This window comes from Chanodichthys erythropterus, chromosome 24 (assembly GCF_024489055.1).
Source record: "Chanodichthys erythropterus isolate Z2021 chromosome 24, ASM2448905v1, whole genome shotgun sequence".
Lineage (NCBI taxonomy): Eukaryota > Metazoa > Chordata > Actinopteri > Cypriniformes > Xenocyprididae > Chanodichthys > Chanodichthys erythropterus.
In genome coordinates, this window is record NC_090244.1 from 12,823,166 (window position 1) to 12,842,588 (window position 19,423).

The following is a 19,423-nucleotide window of genomic DNA, read 5'->3' on the forward strand; positions in this document are numbered from 1 at the left end:
CTTAGACTTATATTACATCTTTTGAAAAGACGTTCTATGGCACCTTTAAAAAAATCAAAGAGACTCATGCACTCTTAACCATACTGAACCAGTCAGGAACTGTTACCTGAAGGGTTAGTTCATCCAAAAATGAAAATTCTGTCAATACTCACAATCATGTCGTTCCACACCCGTAAGACCTTCGTTCATCTTCAGAACACAAATTAAGATATTTTGATGAAATCTGTGGGTTTACTGGCCTCTGATAGACTGCAATGTTATTACCACTTTTAAAGGCCCAAAAAGGTAGTAAAGACATTGTTAAAATAGTCCACGTAACTCCAGTGGTTCAACCTTAATGTTTGGAAGCGATAAGAATCATTTTTGTGCGCAAAAACAAAACTAAAATAATGATTGTATTCAACAATTTCTTCTCTTCCCCATCATTCTCCTACGCTGTTTATGTTGTAAACACAGTGCAGCACTTCGGGGTCCTAATAAGTCAACGTTCTGAAGTAGAAACTGGAAGTGCTAGACTTCCAGTTTCTACTTTCAATGTGAACAGCATAGGAAAATGATGGGGAAGAGAAGAAATTGTTTAATAAAGTCGTCATTTTTTTTTGTTTTTTGCACACAAAAAGTATTCTCATCACTTCATAACATTAAAGGTCCTGTTTTTCGTGTTTTTTTGAAGCTTTGATTGTGTTTATAGTGTGCAATATAACATGTGTTCATGTTTCGTGTGTAAAAAAACACAGTATTTTTCACATAATTTAATCTGTATACCGCTGTTGATGACTTCCTTGTTCTATGAAGTCCCTCCTTCAGAAATACGTAACATGTTCTGATTGTGCCGGTGGTTCCTGTGTTGCGATTCGACAGCAGCTTAGCTTACCGGTTCTGGTCCATAAACAACGCCTTCTCCAGACAAAGAGGGAACTGCTCCATCTTTCAAGAATAATCTTTGTGCGAATCCGGCATTAAACTGATTGAGATTGAGGAAGCTTTCCTCAGCAAAATGTGCTGCACTTAGTTTTACGTGTGGATTATAATTTTCGGGAACCAAGTTAAACATAAATTGTAACCATTTATCTCTAAGTACAGCGTCCCTGGGAAGGCCAAACAAAGGTAATTGGACTGCAGGATGAAAATAACAGCGTTTCGACGACATGGCGACAAACACACTCTACAAACGCAACTCTTGCTCTTCTCCGTGGGAGCGCAACAAGACCACGCCCCCTTTTTTGTGTATTCCTTAGGTGACATCATTAAAAAAGGAAGTAGAGGGACGTAGTCCGTTCGATGTAGGCGACTTCTGTTAAATAAAATATCTCGCTTGGCATTGAACTTTGAGCTTTAAAATTTTACAGATTTTATTTATATTCTAACAACAACATTACACACCAACTAAAGTTTGAAACATGGGATCACAAAGAACAGGACCTTTAAGGTTGAACCACTGTAGTCATGTTGACTATTTTAACAACGTCTTTACTACCTTTTTGGGCCTTGAAAGTGGTAATTGCGTTGCAGTCTATCGGAGGCCAGAAATCAAAAATATCTTAATATGTGTTCCAAAGATGAACAAAGGTCTGGAACGACATGAAGGTGAGTAATTAATGACAGAATTTCCATTTCTAGGGTGAACTAACCCTTTAAGGTCTGTGAAATGCCTAATATGACAATGTGTAGTTAAAGATATATGCATGACCATTCAAAGTATTGGGATAAGTATACAGTTCAAAATTTTTGTAAATAATATACAAGTATTTAACATTTCTGGTTCACTGCACCTGTAGAAAGCAGCTGAGTCACTGCACCACAGACGGCAGGGAAAAACAGCGCTGAGATAGCAGCACACCTCAGGATTCTGCCAACACACAAGCAAAATACAATCCTGCTCTCAAGGCAACAAAAACCTTTCTGTACTACACACCCCCATGAGAACCTATACAGCAATCACCAGTGATTTCTATGCAATAGAAATGGCATATTCATCTGTTCTTGTAAGCTATAAAGCATGACATTCAAATGTGGATCCAGACTTAAAGGGACAGTTCAACCAATACATGAAAATTCTGTTATCATTTACTCACCCTCAAGTTGTTCCAAACCTGTATGAATTTCTTCTGCTGAACACAAAAGAAGATATTTTGAAGAATGTCAGTAACCAAACAGATGGGCCCCTTTGACTTCATAGTATTTTTTCCCCTTCATACTATGGAAGTCAATGGTGCCCCACAACTGTTTGGTTGTTCTTCAAAATTCTTCAAGGGGGAGTAAATGATGACAGAATTTTCATTTTTGGGTGAACTATCCCTTTAAGATTATTATAAAAGTCTTTACTGTCACTTTTGATCAAATTAATGCATCCTTACTTCAACATTTTTAAACTTTCTTATGTGCTGCTGTTCTTTAAAGAAAGTGTTACATTAATTAAAGAGAGAGCAAATCTACTGAACTCATCCATGTTGCTCAAAAATGCAAAAATCAAATACCTTCAGGCAGGTATGATGTCATGGACAGGTGTGCTAAAAGCATAATAAACATACAATCAATTTAAAAGATACCCACAACTAAAAACTCTTCGTTCAACAGTAAGTCAGCTGTGGTCGTTCTGTGGCTTCCTGACATCCAGGTGTTTCCCAAATAGACCTTCCATGGAAGCTCAGGTGCAATGAGTGAAGGCTCTGTGAGTCAGTTCTCATTACCTTGTTAAAAAGGGGGCATAGAGGGCTGACGGCCCCCCGGGTGACTCATATTGACTCACAGAGCTTTGGATGACAGATTCAAACTGTAAAAATCACTGCCTGGGCCTTTCAATTACATCAGGCCCCCCCGTCCCCCCCCCCCCAAAAAAACAGCTCCAGCATGCACACCCACCCTCAGGGAGTTTCACCGTCGTTAAAAGCCGATGAGTCACGGCCGCCAGACAGAGAAGTGCCCATCGTCAAACCTGCGTTAATGCTACTGTAAATCAACAGAGGAACCTAAATCAGAAGATGTGAATGAGGACACTCAGAGTGACAACAAGAGTAATGCCAGGGACTGTCGGTAAGAGAAGAGAAACACCAAGATAATATGAAGGGTTTTTTCACTGGGAATAGACAGCGAGCAGACCCCAGGCTAAGATAGATCATAGACAGACAAGTGTAGTTATTAACTGGAACATGAATTCGTAAAACATTAAAGTATTAGTAAAAATAAACCTAAATAAAGCTGCTCTATGGGCCCATGAGTAAAAAAGACTTATGTTAAACTCTGTGACATATAGCGCTTTCGCACTTCAGGTGACCCGAGTTTGAATCCCGGCTCGCAGACCTTTCTCAATCCCATCCCCCTCTCTCTCTCTCTTCCACTTCACTTCCTGTCTAAAGGAAGACAAAAATCACCAAAAACATAAATAAATAATAATAAAAAAAAGCTTAAAGTACCTGATATTGCAAGAATTGAATGCAACAATGAAAGGCATAATCAAAATAAGGTGAAAAAACCTAAAAAAAATAAATAAAATTGTTTATTAAATAAAGTAAATTATTAAAAAACACATTTATTAAATATGGATAGGGGCTTTGTGCTGACTACCAAATTCATTAGATATATATTAAATAAAATAAATAATTAAATAAAATAAAACATTCACTGAATTAACGATTCCTAATTGTGTTTTGTAAAGAAAACTGATGCTGTGTTAAAGGGTTAGTTCACGCAAAAATGAAAATTCTGTAATTTATTTCTCACCCTCATGTCGTTCCACACCCGTAAGACCTTCATTCATCTTCGGAACACAAATTAAGATATTTTAGTTGGCTCCGCGAGGCCTCCATAGGAAGCAATGACACTTCCTCTCTCAAGATCCATAAAGGTACTAAAAACATATTTAAATCAGTTCATGTGAGTACAGTTCAATATTAATATTATAAAGCGACGAGAATATTTTTGGAGCGCCAAAAAAAAACAAAATAACGACTTATAAAGTGATGGCCGATTTCAAAACACTACTTCAAGAAGCATCAGAGCACAAATGAATCAGCTGTTTGGAGCGCCAAAGTCACGTGATTTCAGCCGTTGGCAGTTTGACACGCGATCTGAATCATGATTCGATAGACTGATTCATTATGCTCCGATGCTTCCTGAAGCATTGTTTTGAAATCGCCCATCACTATATGAGTCGTTATTTTGTTTTTTTTTGGCGCTCCAAAAATATTCTCGTCGCTTTATAATATTAATATTGAACCACTGTACTCACATTAACTGATTTAAATATGTTTTTAGTACATTAATGGATCTTGAGAGAGGAAATGTCATTGCTCCCTATGCAGGCCTCACGGAGACATCGGATTTCAACTAAAATATCTTAATTTGTGTTCCAAAGATGAACGAAGGTCTTACGGGTGTGAAACAACATGAGGGTAAGTAATAAATGACAGAATTTTCATTTTTGGGTGAACTAACCCTGTAAATATTTTTAGCATGTTAAACTGAAAATAATTAATCACAAAATTAACGCATTAATTTTGACAGCCCTAATATATACTAAATGTTGTTTTTATCTGATATTGCAAGAATTGAATGACAAAAGGGAAAAGGCATAAACAAAAGAAGTAAAAATAAATGAAAAATCAATGAATTACATATTTACATGATTTCTATTGTATTAAAATTAATTTTAACTGAACTTTTAATTTAATTGAGGTTTATAGACCTTTTTATTAAGATACTTATATAAACCATTAGCGTGCAAAAACACTGAAACCCGCATGGTCTGTTCGCTTTGGCCTGTTGTTACTGAAGTCAAAGATAGCATCCAGCCTGAGCACACTTAAGAGTGCGCTTTGTACACTCAGGCATGGCGTCCTCCCCTGGGTTTAACATGAGATGCAGCTGACATTTTGTTCCCAAAAAACCGGCACTTACAGACTCATCTAGTCAAAAGCATCCCTGTCACTGGTCCCCTAACGGACGCTGATGACCGAAGAGATAGAGTCAACAGTCTGTCCCTATCTAGTGTCTCTGTCAGCCCATTACACTTGACCCTTAGTCCTGAACTCAGCATCTTGCTTACAGCACAGTAGGCTGCTGAGGCACATGGGACAACATACTGTACTGAAGGTGGGCTCATATGTACACTAAACAAACAAGCGGGACAAAGGAGGAGGTCTTATGTAAGTGGGCTGGAATGTCTGCACATGTTTGGATGGGGCTGTGCTTGGAGAACAAGCATATTCATTGTTGAAATCGACTGAATGTTGTAAGCTGTCCTTGCATGCTCGGATGTTTTAAAGTGGAATTGTGGGTATGCATTTGTTTACCTTCATCCTGTCTGCCACCGGCCTCTTCCAACACCAGGCTGTTCATGCAGTTGATTTCCCATTCCTGAACGTCAGTGTTCCAGAGTGCTGGGATCAGGACACGATGCTGGGAGCTGGACACATATACAGAGTATTACATTATAAAACAGACTTTTTTTTTTAATACATTTTCCACAATGGTTGTTTGGGAAAAATCTTAATATTAACCAATGGCCCAACTGGTTTCAGGACTTTCCGGGTTACCATAGGTTACCATAGGCAGGAGGTGCTAGGGTGTCCGTGAAAAAATACAAGATTTCGCAAAATATATTATTAAAGGCCCACTGAAGTGCCTTGGAATGCGCAGCATTATTCAAGGTATTGACGTAATTTCAACTGAAAGAGGAAGACAGGGCGGGACATATCGAACAGAGCAGACTGTAATTTGCCTCAAAGGAAAGCATATTTACACTTTCTTAATCATTCCCTATCCTCTGTATAGTCCACTATGTGCCATTCTCCATGTAGAGAATAGCAAATGTGTGAACAAGTGACGATTTCAGCCGCAGCTTCAGTGTAGGAGGGGTGGGACACTTTCAATTCTAGAGAGCATTTGATTGGACAGAAGATCTGATGAGAAGCTGAAGTGCGCGGTGATGTCATGAAAATCCATGATCCATTTTAGCAGAAGTGAGAGACTATAATTTTTGAATGCTTTTATATCCTAAATTTAAATTTTGTCATTGTTTTGGAACACACCAGCTTGTTCATAACCTTAAGGCTAACATATTCATACTAAAAGCTAAAAAAAAAATTTGATTTCAGAGGGACTTTAAGGCTGTCATAGTTAACAAGTGCTCTTAACATATTAAAATACGTTTAATGTATTTTTTTTACATACATCAAAATGCATAACATTTTACTATTTAATTCTGCTTAAAATTGTAATAATTGTATAAATAATTATTATACAGTGTTAATCTCAGTTAACTCAGTCAACTTTATAAAAAGTAAATATTTCTAGATATTTCAATGTGAAAGCCAGTGATTTAAACTGTAAAATAATTTATATATATAGAAAATATTTACATTTACCTATAATATATAGTACAGTCCAAAAGTTTGGAACCACTAAGATTTTTAATGTTTTTAAAAGAAGTTTCGTCTGCTCACCAAGGCTACATTTATTTAATTAAAAATACAGTAAAAACAGTAATATTGTGAAATATTATTACAATTTAAAATAACTGTTTTCTATTTGAATATATTTCACAAAGTAATTTATTCCTGTGATTCAAAGCTGAATTTTCAGCATCATTACTCCAGTCTTCAGTGTCACATGATCCTTCAGAAATCATTCTAATATGCTGATCTGCTGCTCAAGAAACATTTAATGTGAACAATTGTACAAAATATTTGTGTACAATATTTTTTTCAGGATTATTTGATGAATAGAAAGTTCAAAAGAACAGTGTTTATCTGAAATCTAATCTTTTGTAACATTATAAATGTCTTTACTGCCACTTTTGATTGATTTAATGCATCCTTGCTGAATAAAAGTATTAATTTCTTTAATTTCTTTAAAAAAAAATAAAAATTCTTACTGACCCCAAACTTTTGAACGGTAGTGTATAATGCTACAGAAGCTTTGTATTTCAGATAAATGCTGTTCTTTTGAACTTTCTATTCAGCAAGGAATTCTGAAAAAAAAAAAAAAAAGTACACAACTGTTTTCAACATTGAAAATAATCATAAATGTTTATTGAGCAACAAATCAGCATATCAGAATGATTTCTGAAGGATCATGTGACACTGAAGACTGGAGTAACGATGCTGAAAATTCAGCTTTGCATCACAGAAATAAATTACTTTGTCAAATATATTTAAATAGTACACAGTTATTTTAAATTGTAATAATATTTCACAATATTACCGTTTTTACTGTATTTTTAATTAAATAAATGTAGCCTTGTTGAGCAGACGAAACTTCTTTTAAAAACATTAAAAATCTTAGTGGTTCCAAACTTTTGGACTGTACTGTATATATATATAAAATCTGTAAGCACACACATACAAATATATAGTACAAATATATAGTCATAATAATTGGGGGTCCTTGGTATCAAAGTTTTGAAAAAAAAAAAAAAAACTGGATTAAAGGATTAGTTCACTTCTGAATGAAAATTTCCTGATAATTTACTCACCCCCATGTCATCCAAGATGTTTGTCTTTCTTTCTTCAGTCAAAAAGAAATAAAGGTTTTTGAGGAAAACATTTCAGCATTTTTCTCCATATAGTGGACTTCAACGGTTACCAATGGGTTGAAAGTCCAAATAGAAACGATCGGTCATTTCTAAAAAAAAAAAAAAAAAAAAAAAAAAAAAAGCGTATATACTTTTTAACCACAAATGCTCGTCTTGCACTGCTCTGCGATCCGCATGCATTACATAATCACGTTACAAAGGTCATCCGTGACGTAGGCGGAAGTACCGATCCAGTGTCTTCAAAGCGAACGTGCAAAGATTAAGCTAAACGGCCTTTACAAAAAAAAAAATGTCAAAACAACAATATTGGACAATTTTGAAGTTTGAGGAGAAAATTAGATTAAGTTTTTTCGTACTTCTGACCTTTCAACGTAATGCGTGGCGCATCGCAGAGCAGTGCAAGATGAGCATTTGTGGTTAAAAAGTATATACTTTATTATTTTTATTTTTTTTAGAAAATGACCGACCGTTTCGCTAGATAAGACCCTTATTCCTCATCTGGGATTGTGTAGAGTGCTTTGAAGCTGCTCTGAAACTGCAATTTGGACCTTCAACCAGGTGAACCCAACTGAAGTCCACTATATGGAGAAAAATTCTGGAATGTTTTCCTCAAATTTCGACTGAAGAAAGAAAGACATGAACATCTTGAATGACATGGGGGTGAGTAAATTATCAGGACAATTTCATTCAGAAGTGAACTAATCCTTTAAGTGACGTCAACTGAAAAGGAAGGTTGTTTCAGAGGTTGATTAAATATTAGATAAAGACAAAAAAAAAGTGTATCTAACATCTACAACTTTTCTAACAAATCTGACAGTGATCAAACTGCAGCCAGAAAATGAGAAATGAAAACATTAAAGATTAATCAAAAAACATTTTTTTTTTAATTTCCCTTGCTATTAAAAGAAAACACTATCCCTGTGAAACTAGCCCTCCTAGCAGAGGTAAACCTCGTCTGCCTGTGCTTAATGTCACAGTGAGTTACATAAGCCCTGAAGTGGCCTTGTCAAGGAAAAAGCCGTACACAAACGGTCTGTCAGGACACTGCGGCAGGCAACACGTCAATGGGACTGAACTGGAAGAGGGGGCGAGGATTGTAAAAGAACGCAAGGACATCCCAGTCCCTCTCATGAAGGTCTAACATTGTTCACACAGTCTCCGATGACAGGTGACTGACAACCTTGTCACTGTGGATACCAAAGAGCCATCTAGCGCTGCAGTGATGTCAACCCTGATTTCTTCCTGATTTAATGATTACATAACCACAACTCAACATGAGTTGTAGAAGTTAGTCATCCAGGCTGGAAAAACAGTTTACACCAGCTTAAGTTCGTCTGATGGTCTTAAATCCACACTCAGTTCAGTTTGATAGTTTTAAAGAGGTTTTGGGAACTTTTTTTTCACTTTTTTCTGGAAGGATTTTAAGAGTTTTGAGGCGTTTCTTCTCTGTTCACCTCTTTCTTCTTTCTGTTTCTCTCTTTGGCCTCCTAAGCAAGGCGACCGCTTCGTTCTCAGACGGCTCAGTTCTCTGCCTAGCAAAACTCTGATACTCTGAATCAGAGGGGAGCATTTAGGCTTGACCTTGCCGGCACTGACGTCGTGCCAGGCGAGCAACGTGAACCCGTTCCCTGATGTGTAGGAGCTTTGTGCTGACTGCCATCTGCATGTCAATGCCAAATATCCCCTTTGAAACTGGCAAATGGCTTCGTTTGCCCTTATAATCCTGTAAAGTGGCTGGCAAAGCGCAATGGGCTCTGCATGGGCATGAATGTCTCTACCAAGCCACAACAAATATCGTTTTTAAATGTTAATTGAAGATCCATTCGCAAAGGTGAGTTTTAATGTGCGCACATGACTATAAAAGAATTGCGGATCACATGACAAAGGATTCTTCAGATTGGCATGACTGTTGCCATGACGACACACACTACGGCATAAAAGGCGGCCATAGAAACAACTGAACAACTTAACAATATGGCCTGGCTTCATGTGTCTTTGAGATCCGCTATGTTAATCAAAGAGGATCTCATGGCCACGTCGCCATGGTGACTGTGACATCATCAAATAAACACATCCGCTATGAAATATCAGTTTGAAGGTTGCATCTACATGAATGCAGAAACCTAACTGGTTCTCTCATTCCCTCATTTCCTACGATGAGAAGGACATTATAATGAGTCTACTTAACTTCACTTGATATATAAGTGACCATATTGGGAATAGAAATAGCAGTTAAATTATCTGTATATTATCAGTTTTGAAAGAAATATCAATTTTTGCATACTTAACACCAGATTTTAAAAGTTTTTAACAATTCTTAAAAAAATATATAATATCCATCCATCATAAAAGTAATCCATATGGCCCCAGGGGGTTAATAAAGGCCTTCTGAAGCGAAGCGATGGGTTTGTGTAAGAAAAATATCCATAATTCACTCCCATTATAAAGCTTGGAAGAGCCAGGATCATTTTTAATACAACTCCGATTGTGTCCGTCTGAAAAAAGATAGTCATATACACCTAGGATGGGTTGCGGGTGAGAAAATTGTAATAATAATTTTCATTTTTGGGTGAACTATCCCTTTAAGTAGCTTTTAGAAACAACCTTTGAAAAAAAAATATTGAGACAAAACAATGGCACTGCACTGGCATATTTTACGATATGTCAGTGCAAGATACTTCCAGTTAAGACAGCTCAAACGTGCATTTTAGTCCGGGACCAGGCCTCAGTCTTGTCTGTAAAACTGGGCATTAATGTTTTATTTTTAATTAATTTAAACAAAATTGTGTAATATCAATCATTTAACAGTTATTATCAGTCATAACATGAAAACTCATCTGCCAGTCTGTAATATTGTTGCACTCACACGTCCACAGGCACTCGCAGCAGAACGGGCAGCACTGTGGCCTCCTCAGTCATGTTCATGATACGAGACTCCAGTAGCAGGATGATGGTGAGGCCAGTGCGAAATACAGCCTGCAGCCCTGCAAAGAGTATGAAGAATTGATCGGATCATGTTCAGGAAACCTGTTTGAAAACAATCATTTGCTATTATGTTTAGTGGTGCAGAAATCACACACTTCGACTGTGATAAGCAAACATGCCAGCTTGACACTTGAGATGTTATTATTCTAGGACAAACAAGAAAAAGGGGTGTAATACCGTGCAGCATGATAAGATCCCAGATGGCCAATACCGAGTCCCAGCAGGGCAGAGAGGTGAAGAGAGTGAGAAACCACTGCATGATGAAATGCAGAGAAGACACCCCAAGAGTCTCCTAAAAGCAGAGATGGAAAAACACACTCCTAATATCTGACATTCATGCCACATCCATAAGAACAGATCATATTTCACATTAATAAATCAATCAATATTTTTAAATATTGTAAAGCAAGCCTAATTTTTGCATTAGAGTTGCATGAGGGAAAATGTGTTAATCTGATAACAGGCCTCATTATAGCATTTTATAGAAAAGATCTATTTTTTTATTTTTATTTGGGGTGAAATCAAAATAAAAAGATATTTATTCAATGTTGCACTTTTTACACACATTTTAGTCTGTTCCTCACACACAAAGCTCAATGCATAAGCTATACAGACAAACTTTTAAGCTAAATTTGCATCCTTTTTGAAGCTTGAAAGCTCAAATCTCCATTCATTGTAATAGAATGCAAAAGAACGATTAGAACTTTCTACTAAACTTCTCCATTTTTGTGTTCCACACAAGTCATTCATTAAAGAGGCTATATTATGCATTTTTACTAAGCTGTGATTTTGTTTTTGAGGTCTACGAAATAGATTGTTTTCATATTTAATGTTAAAAAAAAACATTATTTTTCACATATTTTACATTGTTGCAGCACCTCTCTTCCCAGACTGACTGTAAAGGCCATTCACATCAAGAACGATAACTATAACTATAATGATAACTTTATTAGCGTCCACACCAGCGGGCGATATTGTTCTGGTTATTCAAAGTGCACACTGCAATTTTGACATGCCCTCCATCAAGTGTTGATGCCGACGCCCCACGTGAATGCAGTGTAAATCTAATAAATATAAATATAATATATTTATTTTCATAATTGCATTCACGCAACACCGGAAAGTAAAGTGATGTTGTTGTTACTATGACGGTCATGTCAGCACAAGCTTCAGACATGCCCTCCAAGTGTTGATGCCGACGCCCCATGTGAATGCAGTGTAAATCTAATAAATATAAATATAATATGTTATATTTATTTTCATAATTGCATTCACGCAACACCGGAAAGTAAAGTCATGTTGTTGTTACTATGACAGTCATGTCAGCACAAGCTTCAGACATGCCCTCCAAGTGTTGATGCCGACGCCCCATGTGAATGCAGTGTAAATCTGTATCGACATCATTATAGTTATTGTTGAATGAGCCTAAAAGGTGCAGTATGTAAGAATTCTGTCCGCTAGAGGCCTATTCAAAACAAAGGTGTAGCTTGATGATGCCAAGTTTGAGCGCAGAATCTTGGGACATGTGGTCTTCACCTCAACTGGCTGTGCAAAAAAATAGGGAAAGGACTCGGGAAGAAATCATGTTCATGGATGCGATTATTAACGTTATTGTAGTATGAAGCAGAGCAGGGCCGAATGTTGTGGGAGCTGAACGAGGAGCGATTGCGCAACATGCGCCTCACGAGCAGCAGAACTTTTATTACGACACAGTCGCCGGCGCCGCTTCCGCTATTCTTGTCCGCTTTCTGAAAAGCGCAAAGTGCTCTGATTGGTCAGCTGTACCAGTGTGTTGTGATTGGTCAACCGCTTCAAGCATGTTTCAGAAATGCCAAGCCCCGTACCATAACCGCACATTTCAACACACTAAAATTAGATGGTGAGCAAATTACAGAATTGTTAATTATAACAATCTATTCCATTAAGTTTTAGCTATGTCACTGCACTCTCCCCTGTTTCTAAGTTTACAGCATCATCTTCTCTCCTGTGCTGCGGTCTAATATCTCAGCTTTTTAGACAGCTGTGCTGAGTCAACACACAGAGAGAAGGAAATCCCTTAAGAGTTACGCCAAGCAGCACAAATGCTCTGAGGAGGCGGACAGCCTCTACCATACTTTTTTTTTTTTTTAAAACACAGAAGAGCTCATTTGAAAGCCCTGAGGAAAAGGTCTGTAAGACACAGTGACAAATCTGTGAGGGGCATTAAATGTGAGAGGCTTCTCAAGAGAGAGGCTGTGATCTACCTCAACCCTAGAGGACTGAGAGACAGTGTGTTATGCAGCATGTGCCTGTTTTTATATTCAGACATTATCCTGATGAGAGTTGATGCCAGGGTTTAAGACCTAATCATTAAGGGGTCTTAGTTAATGGATCATTATGACAGTGATTATTATGTTTTAGCATGTTTTATGTTTGGCAATGGTTCTTTTAACCCTAACAGATGGAGTGTGTAGCTTTTCATTTCTTAAAGGGTTAGTTCACCCAATAATGAAATTCTGTCATTAATTACTCACCCTCATGTCGTTCCACACCTTCGTTCATCTTCGGAACACAAATTAAGATATTTTTTTTTAATCAAATCTCTTTCTGAACCACCCATAGGCAACAATGTCATTGCACCTTTTGAGGTCCAGAAAGGTAGTAAAGAAGAATACATTTTGTGTGCAAAAACAAAACAAAAATAATGACTTTATTCAACAATATCTTCTCTCCCCTGTCTTTCTTCTAAGCTGTTTACATTTAGTGCTTCCAGGTTCTACTTCAGAACGCTGACTTGGTATTGGCCAACGCAATAAAGTCATTATTTTTGTTTTGTTTTTGGACTTTTCTGGACCTTGAATGACGGTAATTACATTGCTTTCTATGGGAGCTAAAAAACCTCTCGGATTGCAACAAAAATATCTTAATTTGTGTTCCGAAGATGAACGAAGTTCTTACATATGTAGAACAACATCAGGATGAGTAATTAATGACAGAAATTTCATTAAATTTCTGGGTGAACTAACTGTTTAAAGGTTTCAAAGAGGATCTTTTCGTCGACTGAGAATCCAAAGACTGTTAATGAGTTTTTGAAATGAGCGCATGCGTAAGAACAACCCCCCTCCTTCACAGCTCGAGGGAACGCCTCCCAAAACTTGTGCACTCGTATTGGAACACGAGTGTTTACCACCGGCATTCGCTGTCGTGTTAGAGGATTCATTATGTCGGACTCACCACTGGTAACTCATAATCTGCAGTTGTTACTCCTGTCTCCGGGCACAAAAACACTGCATGCGGCGCTGGTGGAGTGTGGAAAGTTACTGGAGAGCGCAGCCGCGCTCGTCTCTCACAAGGAACGTCATGGCAGTGATTGACAAGCCAGAGGGCCAATCATCGCGTAAACGATTGGCTGATGTTTTAAGGCCCTACCTCGTGCACAGATAATGTATATTAATATTATTCCTTTCAGTGCACCTAATAAATAGTCTTTTATCAGTTAGTAAAGACAGTTTCAAGTAATATTGCAAAAATGTATAAAACAAAACATCCTCTTTAGCACCTTTAAACAACCATTTCAGAAGATGTATCATGGCCATATTCCAATACAAGATCTTGACTAAAAATTGATGCATCAATTGACAATGCAAGACGTGAGCACTCTGTAAAGTCTTACACTGAGGTAAAGGGAAGGACTAAAATTATTCTTTGTGCTCTCTGAACCATTCTTTCACAATTTTAACCCTGATGAATATTGGCATTGTCATCCTAGAATATGGCCACGATGCATCTTCCAAAATGGCTACACAATCCATCTGTTAGGGTAAAAAAAAAAGATGACAAAAATATGCTAGAAACATAATAATCACTGTAATAATGATCCATCTATAGACTCTTAAGTGTTTGCCTATTAAAATCCACACAGCAACTTTTTTTTTTTGGCCGGGCAGTGTATAAAAACCTGGAATGCAATTTCATTACATTCAAATCGAATAAAAATGAGTCCATAATTCTTACCAAGTGCTGGAAGAGCAGAGGTTTCCTGTGTTTCAGGAGCTGGTGAAAAACCAAAGCTTGATGTTGAATCCTGAGAATAAAAAGATTAAAATAGGTAAAGAGTTAAACTAGGCTCATTTGAAAGATACAAGAAAAGACTAATGATGCGCTAATATTATATTAGTAAGGCTGATTAAACAATTAATTGTTGACCTATTTGCAATTATTGACATTGGCCGAAAACATATCAACTTGGCTGATTATCAAAATCTCCTAACAGCTTTGTCAACAGATAATTTTAGTGAATCTTCCACAAATATTGTGTAAAGTGTTTATTTTTGTTTTATTTTTTATATAAATCAGCAAGTAAAGAAGGAACCATTTTATGTGCATGTTTAAAGTTCACACAGTAAAGCTAAAGTCTCACTTCTTCAGAGAGGAATCAAAGAGCTCTGAGAGATACTTTGGCTTCTCTAACAGAGCAACCAGACCCCAGAAAGCCTCTTCTTCAGACAGGATCATTAGGAGCACAGCAGCTATATAGGACATCCCTGAACAAAACAAACAAACCTTAAGGCATCACAAAGTCCCATTATGGCCTGAATGTCAAGGACAAACTAACTAAATTAGCTCCACAGAAAAAAAAAAGAAGCTGCAAACCAAATTATGACCATGACATGCAATATCAACAAGATGGCACTAGACTGCCCTCTTGAGACTGAATATCAGTATCTCAAATATGTTTGAAAGGCCCAATAAGTTCAGTAAGATTTCAGTAATGCCAGTGACCTCATTTGTGGAAGTACAGGCAGTTCATTACCTTGGACGTATCCAATCTGGGGATTATATCGGGCAAATGCGGTAAGAACTCTGAAAAGTTTGGCCTGGCCCTCAATAGCCTCCGGACGATCCCCCATCAGAGTGCGATGGGTCGGAAATGACCTTCCTATGTAGACAAATATGGAACTGAACTGCCACAACCGTTTCAAAACTCTATATACACAATGCAAAAGAACACATACAATAAGTTAAATGTTAAGGTTGTTATTAATAACATGAAGTGGGCAGTATAGAAGTATTTCAAGCTTTTGTAGCTCAAAAGGTAGAGAAGAGACAAAAACATGAGTTTGGTTCCCAGTAAACAATCACACTTTGAATGTATACCCTGTTGCACTTTGTGTAAAAGTGTGCAAAATGCATTAATAGAAGTGTAAATATAATTGGGAAGTGTGCGCCCCCATGTGGTTTTCTGACAAATGGCGAAGTTCAAACAAAAACACTGTCATTAGTGCCAAATTACAGCTTCCTGCTGAAAGTCACAGGACATTTCCCATTATTTCATCTGAAAATGAGACAGTAAAACACAGTTTTTAGCTGTTTAATACCTTGGGGTCTGTAAGATTTTATAATGTTTGTATGCTCACCAAGCCTGCATTTATTTAATCAAAACAGTACTATTGTTTTCTATATATAGCTATGTAATATAGCCGTTTTCTATTTGAATATATTTTAAAGTAAAATTTATTCCTGTGATGGTAAAGCTGAATTTTCAGCAGCATTACTGTATTTCCCAGGATTTTTTGAAGTTAAAATTAACAGCATTTATTTAAAAGGTGCAATATGTAACATTTTTGCAGTAAAATATCCAAAAACCACTAGGCCAGTGTTATATTTCACTTGAGTACTTACAATATCCCAAATGTTTCCAACTATTTGTAAATCTTGATAAATTTTAACCAAGGCTGCGGGACGTGCGAGGAGTCGCCTGTCAATTGCGTCATACCCACATTACCCTCGGTTTCCGGTTTTATTTTGTAAAAACCATGGAAACACCAAAGACGCTTTAATATTTAAATGTTTTAATAGGCAAGGAAACAACTGTTTTGATATATTTATAGACAGAAAACTAATTGTTGTTATATATCTCAACACGTTTAGTCTTATTGTTTAAAGCAATTTTCTTGATTTTTTGCGAGTACCATGCTTTACCATGAGAAAAACACTATTTTGTGAAGTAGCTAACATAGCATAATCAGATGCAGTTTTATTTTTAGTAACAGTAATACAACATTGTCTCCATCATACAATACGTTTTAAAATTAATTACATGCCATTTATCAACACAAGCCATCCAGCATTTAATGATATTCTAATATCGATCTATCTTACTGCAGTGTGTAACAGTGTCTCACAGCAGTCGCTGTGCGAACGCTCAGAGTAATGTTATAACATCATTTTCAACACACTCTAATGTATCTAATATGATAAACAGAGCTGAGTTACCTCATACTCATGACCGGAAAAGCGGAAGCGGCGCCGGCGACTGTGTCATAATAAAAGTTCTGCTGCTCGTGAGGCATGTGTTGCGCAATCGCTCCTCGTTCAGCTCCCACAACACTCGGTCCTGCTCTGCTTCATACTACAGTACCGTTAATAATCGCATCCATGAACATGATTTCTTCCAGAGTCCTATACCGATTCTATTCCACCGGCTGTGAGGTGGAGACCACATGTCCCAAGATTCCGCGCTCAAACTTGTCGTCATCAAGCTACGCCTTTGTTTTGAATAGGCCTCTAGCGACCTCTAGCGGACAGAAATCTTACATATTGCACCTTTAAAATAAAAATCTTTTGTAACAACATAAATGTCTTAACTGTCACATTTGATCAATTTAATGCATCCATGCTGAATAATAGTATTCATTTAAATTATAGCACAATATGTTTTTATAAAAATAAATGCAGCCTAAGTGACTTCTTTCAAAAACATTATAAAATTGTACCGACCACATTTTTTATTAATTAAAATGAAAGTGCTCAACATAGCTCACATAACTGTACATCATTCAATTTTAGTGGTCATCCAAATGCACAACTCACGAAGGTCGAGGGCTATCTGTTTGAAGAGTGTGAGGTCAGCACTGGGGAGATCCGATTGTCCGCTGCTGATCTCATTCTCTGTGTCCACTAGAGAGTCTATAGTAGAGATGATGCTGTACTCACTGACTCCAAGATCAACCAGGGGTCTACGGATCCCAGCCTGACATGCCTGAAATAAAAATCGGAATGGTTTAAAACAAGGAAAATGTATATTTTTGTGCTCATATTTCGAGTTTGAATAATAATAAATAATAAAAATAAATATTTTGATGGGGTTTGCACCTCATAATCAAAAGAACTAGCAGTTCTGAGACTGTCGATATTTAGGAGGCATTTCCAAACTCGTCCACGTATTGCCGGAGGAATACCAATACGAATAAACCTCTCGATCTGATTTCAGGAAAAAAGGAACGTGAATTTTTAAATACATTAAAACACTGCGTGAATTATTTTAAATGCAGGGTTGGGCAAAATTAGATTTAATTAATGAGCTGGAATTGGGTTTAGAATAACAGTAAGTAAAAAAAACAATCAGCAGAAGAATGTTATTTGTCCAACACCAGAAGCAGAAGAATATTACATAGTAGATGTATTTCTCTAAAGATGGGATATTAAACATTTAAATCAATTTAAATGCATTTTCAGTGATGAATGGAGCACAACCATGAGCAAATGTCAAATTATTTTGAGTTTTATAGAGGAAGAAGCACACCTGACTTCTGCAGATGAAACTGGATCCATTCCAGTAACTGAGAAATTCACACAGCTCCTTCACTTTAACTGGATTAGGCTGAGGATAACTAATGAAAACACAGTTAAGATGCTTGTCGAGTGCACATCACTGCACAACAGTGTTCATTAACATTAACAAAATTATATTTCTAGCTGAAGTGAATGAATGAACTCAATTCTAAACTAAAAACCTGCGTTAAACATACAAACCAGAAAGTATTGGTAAGTATTAGCAACACTAGTATTAGTAAACATCTACCTGTAGTCATGATATCTGTGTTGGAGTTTCTTTTCTCTTTTCTTACTGAGAGCAAAGCCGAATTCATCAAACCCCACAGAGCTGCTACGCCGTGATGTGTTGCTCTTCCCGCTGCTCGAGCTGCTCGCTCTCCTCAACATGATTCTCATTCAATCAGTTTGACTTCATTCTGCACGCGAGTCCTTTCATCTGAGTGCTGAACACTGTAACAGACGCTTGAACTCAGCGCCAAGACGAACACAACAAAACTGCTCTTCAAAATAAAAGTCTTGACATATATAGTAAGAGTCACTAAAAATAAGTTGATATTTTAAAAATTAAATTTGACAAAATGAAAATGTCATCACATATTTAATAACATATTCATGATTGGAATATGACTTCATGCTTTCCTCTTGAGTCAACATTGGTCAGCTGGTGAACCCCTATTTTTTAGTCTATGGTGAACCCACAGGATGTTCATTATTCTGAGCGGTTTGATAGAAACCATGATGCCGTATCTGAACAAGTGTCCAGGGTCTTCGGCAGAAAATTGGGCCCACAACATTATAGGTGTTCATACAGATCAATTTTCCATGCCGCTTGGGTCGCAGGTGTGCTGGATAATTACTGATGTACAGCGGGGGGATGTCGGAGTTAAGAGTTAGGGGAACGTTATAGTAACGTAAAATAATGTTAGAATAACGTTATACAAACAAAAAACTGAAGTTCTGGGAACATTAGATTAACATTAGAATAACGTTCTTGGAAAAGCAAAACTAACGTTAGTTTTTGGTTACCATAACGTTATTCTAACGTTAATCTAACGTTCCCAGAACGTTACTTTTTGGTTCCCAGAGCGTTATTCTAAATGCTCTGGAAACATTATAATAATGTTATGAGAATGTTAAAATAACGTTATACAAACCAAATACTAACATTCTGGGAACATTAGATTAACGTTGGAATAATGTTATACAAACCAAAAACTAACATCCTGGGAATGTTAGATTAACATTAAAATAACGTTCTTGGAACCAAAAACTAACATTCTGGGAACATTAGATTAACGTTAGAATAAC

The 19,423-nt window shown here is 36.9% G+C and overlaps 1 protein-coding gene across 2 annotated transcripts in view; it reads right to left on the reverse strand.

Moving 5' to 3' along the window:
- The window catches only part of si:ch211-266k8.4 (carabin), a 46,708-nt gene extending 27,837 nt beyond the window's left edge, over positions 1 to 18,871 (reverse strand). For both annotated transcript variants that reach the window (XM_067379944.1, XM_067379943.1), the window contains exons 1-10: positions 18,363 to 18,871; positions 18,084 to 18,171; positions 17,654 to 17,761; positions 17,372 to 17,540; positions 15,312 to 15,437; positions 14,919 to 15,042; positions 14,513 to 14,582; positions 10,697 to 10,811; positions 10,401 to 10,518; positions 5,292 to 5,404 (exon numbers count right to left, since the gene is read on the reverse strand). In XM_067379944.1, coding sequence (XP_067236045.1) covers positions 5,292 to 5,404; positions 10,401 to 10,518; positions 10,697 to 10,811; positions 14,513 to 14,582; positions 14,919 to 15,042; positions 15,312 to 15,437; positions 17,372 to 17,540; positions 17,654 to 17,761; positions 18,084 to 18,171; positions 18,363 to 18,511 — 1,180 coding nt within the window. In that variant the 5' untranslated portion in view covers positions 18,512 to 18,871. The remainder of the gene's footprint in view (positions 1 to 5,291; positions 5,405 to 10,400; positions 10,519 to 10,696; positions 10,812 to 14,512; positions 14,583 to 14,918; positions 15,043 to 15,311; positions 15,438 to 17,371; positions 17,541 to 17,653; positions 17,762 to 18,083; positions 18,172 to 18,362) is intronic.
- Between the last annotated feature and the right edge of the window lie 552 nt (positions 18,872 to 19,423).